The sequence below is a fragment of the Meleagris gallopavo genome, chromosome 1 (genome assembly GCF_000146605.3).
Source record: "Meleagris gallopavo isolate NT-WF06-2002-E0010 breed Aviagen turkey brand Nicholas breeding stock chromosome 1, Turkey_5.1, whole genome shotgun sequence".
Taxonomy (NCBI): Eukaryota; Metazoa; Chordata; class Aves; order Galliformes; family Phasianidae; genus Meleagris; species Meleagris gallopavo.
Window position 1 is genome coordinate 94,754,656 of NC_015011.2, and position 4,394 is coordinate 94,759,049.

Here is a 4,394-nt window from a genome sequence, read left to right on the forward strand (position 1 = left end):
AAACTCAAATTAAAAAAAAGAAAGAAAGAAAGAAAGAAAAAACTAAAAATATCTCAGAAAGAAGAGAGAAAATGGTGTAAGTTTGTTGGGAGTCAAGACACCAGAAACTCAGGAATAGAGTCATTTACTCTTTGAATTGCAGGTCAATACTGAAAGTCTTGTGATTCTCATTGCACTTCTGTCCTTCTGTATCTTAGCTACACTATCTAACCACTTTATAAGAACAGAATGGACTTTATTCTCTGGATGGAGCGGCTGCTTTCCTGTTAACTATGGTTAATTAGTTGGTTTTGTTCTGGTTGCTGTTAAGTTTCTAATTAGCTGTTTCAGATACTTTTTTTTTTTGTGCGCCTTTCTTCCCCCAGGCAATTCCAAAACATCTCTACACAGGTCTATTCACTTGTCAGATGGCATACGGTCACTGCTTTGAGGGATCTTTCCAATGAGCTGATACCCTTGATATCCTTAATGATATACCTTAACTTACCATATTTTTTTTGCTCATTAGTAGTTCAGTAGAGGCACCAAGAGACTCTTCAACCATAGTATTTCATTATAATACAGTGAATGCTATTAAACTGTATAAAACTGAATTCCATTTATAAATAGGGAGAAAACCTATGTAATTTTGTTTCTGCTATCTCTAACATACAAGAAAGGACTTGAAGAAGCACCACATGGAGGTCATCCAAGTTTAAAATTACTGGCTGCTAACATTCAAAGTTTCTAACCTACTGAGCCATCTGCTTGGGCAAAAAAACTTTCTACAAAGGCACTTGGACCAGAAAGTCAGTCTGTCCTGGAGTTATTTAGCTGGAACAGACAGTATTTTTAGAAGGACAAGCTGAGTGTTAACATCAATAACAAAATGCAATGACACATTTTTAAAATAATCTTCTAAGAAAGACTAATTTGTGCACTTCTCTATTCATTTTTAATCTGGCCCTTACCATTGAAATCTGTTGAAATAAGGATGACATATAAGCCCCCATAAATACATCTGAGATGTGTAAAAACTGCAGTATTTCTATAATACACAATCTATCCATAATTATATTCTATTGTATAGACCACTGTATACATGAAACTCTTAACAATATTACCTGTAGAAGAAAACTTCTGCGTATTGTGAATATCTCTTTAGTAGAATTCATTCTATATAATGTAACTGTTGCAGTGAAGGGCACTGTAATGTTGTTTATCTCACTTTTCTAACCAGGACTCTCCTTCCTCTGGGGCATATGCTCCAAAAGCAAAGCCCTCATTTGTGGTGTGGAGTGCCCTAGGAACAATCTCTTTCTAAGAGATTGTAAGAGAAACATAGAATTTTGAAAGCCATACACTATGTCTTAACTTCTCAGAAATTCTACCCAGTAGTTTGGTCCCTCAAATAGGTAAGCTAAGTACTGCCAGAAACATTCTGGTCTTCTATAATTAAAGAAAATCCACTGACTGAGGATAAGGCGTATGCTAGAATACCAGATGCTACCCATGGATCAGGCACCAGCATAGCTTTTCAACAAGCGCACTATAGAAATCTATTTCTGTATTTTAGGGTCACCAAACAATAGAGTATTCTTAAGGGGTTCTCATGCTTTCAAGTGGAAAATGTTTTTTTCATAACATTTTAATGATGATAGTTATTTTTGCTATCCACAATTATGAATCCACAGATCAATTACCCTTAGATTATGGTGTTAAACATAATTCATTTTCATAATTAGACATCTATCTCCCTTTAAGCTGAATGCAGAAATCCTTCAATCTGCCTGACCTAAAGGAGAAAATGAAAAGATCATTTCATCTACACATATTCCTGTATGACATTAGTTTAGTAGAGCACTTATGCTGGTCAAGACCGGAGGTTTTCAGTATAGTAAAAGAAATGTAGGGACAAATAGGCAAAATTAGGTATAGCAAGGTAATTATATCGAAAGCCTTACTGTCCAGGTAACTTGAACTGTTGTGGGTGTCAGCACAACAGGGTTATGCAGTCGTACAATGACGTCTCCCAGTTCCTTCTGGACTTGCCTGTGATCCACGCCTTGTGCTGGTGGACTGATATCTGCCAGACAAAACAAACACATGAAAGCATTATTTTAACGAGAAAATATACATGACAATTGGAATGACTGAGTAGCTTAATGACTTGACTTTAGCACCCTCTTACAACAATGTTTTTAAAACAATAGAGTGCTAAGCTTCGAATGTGAACTACCAAACATACCAACTAAATTCAAACAAATCATTCACCTTTGGCTGCTTAGGAAATCGGGAAAGAAAAATATGACTATTCAGAGTTGATAGTAATGCTTTTTCAAATCTTGCAAGCGATGAGAGAGATTCAATTATTCACTAGTTCTGCAGTGTTCAGATAACAATAATGTCAGCCAGATATCTGGAACTAAACTGGCTAGCATAATTTAAGAAAATGAACAGGTTTTTAACTTGCTTAGAGCATACACGACACTTAGTTATTATATGTTTCCAAACTGTAACTAAACTTTCCCTCCTTATATACCGTGCACACAAGAAACCAACCACTACAAATAGAAATTTCTTTTTCAAAGTGACTTTTCCCTTTCCAGATAAGATAATGAAATCTAGTGCAAATATGAAAAGTAATAATTCATTAAATCAAAATGATTGTGATCTTATGAAAGGTTAACAAAAACACTTTACCACATAAATTTGCTAAACACTCCTTCAAAGAGAAGGGAAAAACTATTTCTTCTAGTAAAAATAAGAAGCAGTTTGATCACTTAGTATAAAGATCTATGGAAAACTATGATTCCATCTCCAAGCACCACATGTGGCCCTTGTACCTAGTTCTTAAAGATCTCATTTTGGTTACTGCATTTTGGTTACTCAATTTGGATAAACTAAAGGAAGCTGTATTACCATCCATAAACAGGAACAGCAAATATAAAGTATGTATCAGAAAATGAAGGAGGAGATGTTCAATATGAATATCTTCAGTATGTCTTTTTAGTGATAATTCTTAGAAATCACCATTTTTTTGTTACACTGCATCAAAAAGACAATGTTGGTCTAAAGCTGTTAATTAGCCAATACATCTCTGCATCTCCCTTCCCTCTACTGTAGACAGAGATGAAGATAATTTCTAGGAGACAGTGAAGTTTGGACACATTCAGTGGCTCCTTCAAAGATCTTACAATGCCACTCCTAGCATTGTCCATGCTAGTTGTCTATCTGTAGATAGATATGCCTAAGTAGACATACATATATTGATTATTTCTGTTTCAATTTGTTGTTAATTTGTCCAGAAAGATACAAGCACAGATTTTATTCTAAAAAGCCTGATACATTATGGCCAGGCCTCCCTACACATTTGTGAATTCTGCTTGGTTTTCTCATGGGACTCATTAGCCATAACCACTTTCCCTCTTTTTGAATCAAATGTACTCAGGGAAGAAAAAACACACTTAAAAGTCCTCTTTTTCCCCTTTGATGGTCTTAGGGTATGTGAGTATGTTGCATTTGACTTCCTTCTTTTTAATCTTCTAAATATTATTGAGAAGAAATAATAATGCTTTTAGAAATGAAGTACTTAGACATAACAACAATATCTGAATCGCAGGCCTTCAGATTTTGAAATAAACTTGGTTCTGGTAATCAATATCTCAACTTCATAATCCTGGATTTTATGGGTTTAGAGCTACCAATAAACAATAGAAACACATGCTTCTACTGATACTCAAATGAAGATGGCTCCTTGGGTCTCCAAAAAGAATATAAACAAAAAATAGTTGTCAGCAACAGTGAAGGAGATTATCTAGCAAACCATGTCTATTCAAAGTGACTAAGAATCAAAGAGATTCAATAAAATAGTTCTAAGACAGCAACTCAAACTGGGTTGCAAAATGATCATTTATGCTACTATTCATAAAATCTATGATCCTTGATATAAATTTACCCATATCTATGAGTGCCTATATTTTAAGTTAAATTATGCTGTAGTACACAACTGGCAAAATACTTATATTCCCTTAGTGAATAAGTCATTTCTACGTAGTGTTTCTTCATGAAATATATTTTATCATAAAAAGAAGTACTTAGAAATCAAGGAAATAACATGGGTTAATATCACTAAGAAATTAATATCAAGATGTACATGTGGAATTCTGATTATTCATATGTACATTTGGAAACACATACATACATGATGGTCACAGTGCAATGTCATGCAATGAAATATTCACATTACTAGGAGACTCCTGGTGGGAAAGCAGTTACAGAATCACAGAATCACAGAATTGTAGGGGTTGGAAGGGACCTCTAGAGATCATCGAGACCAACCCCCCTGCCAAAGCAGGTTCCCTACATCAGGTCGCACAGGTAGGCGTCCAGGCGAGACTTGAATATCTCCAGAG

At 35.0% G+C, this 4,394-nt stretch overlaps 1 protein-coding gene across 7 annotated transcripts in view; it reads right to left on the reverse strand.

The window, feature by feature from the left end:
- ROBO2 (roundabout guidance receptor 2) overlaps positions 1-4,394 on the reverse strand; it is a 455,306-nt gene that overhangs the window by 85,476 nt on the left and 365,436 nt on the right. For all 7 annotated transcript variants that reach the window (XM_031556595.1, XM_031556582.1, XM_031556578.1 and 4 more), the window contains one exon: positions 1,944-2,065. In XM_031556595.1, coding sequence (XP_031412455.1) covers positions 1,944-2,065 — 122 coding nt within the window. The remainder of the gene's footprint in view (positions 1-1,943; positions 2,066-4,394) is intronic.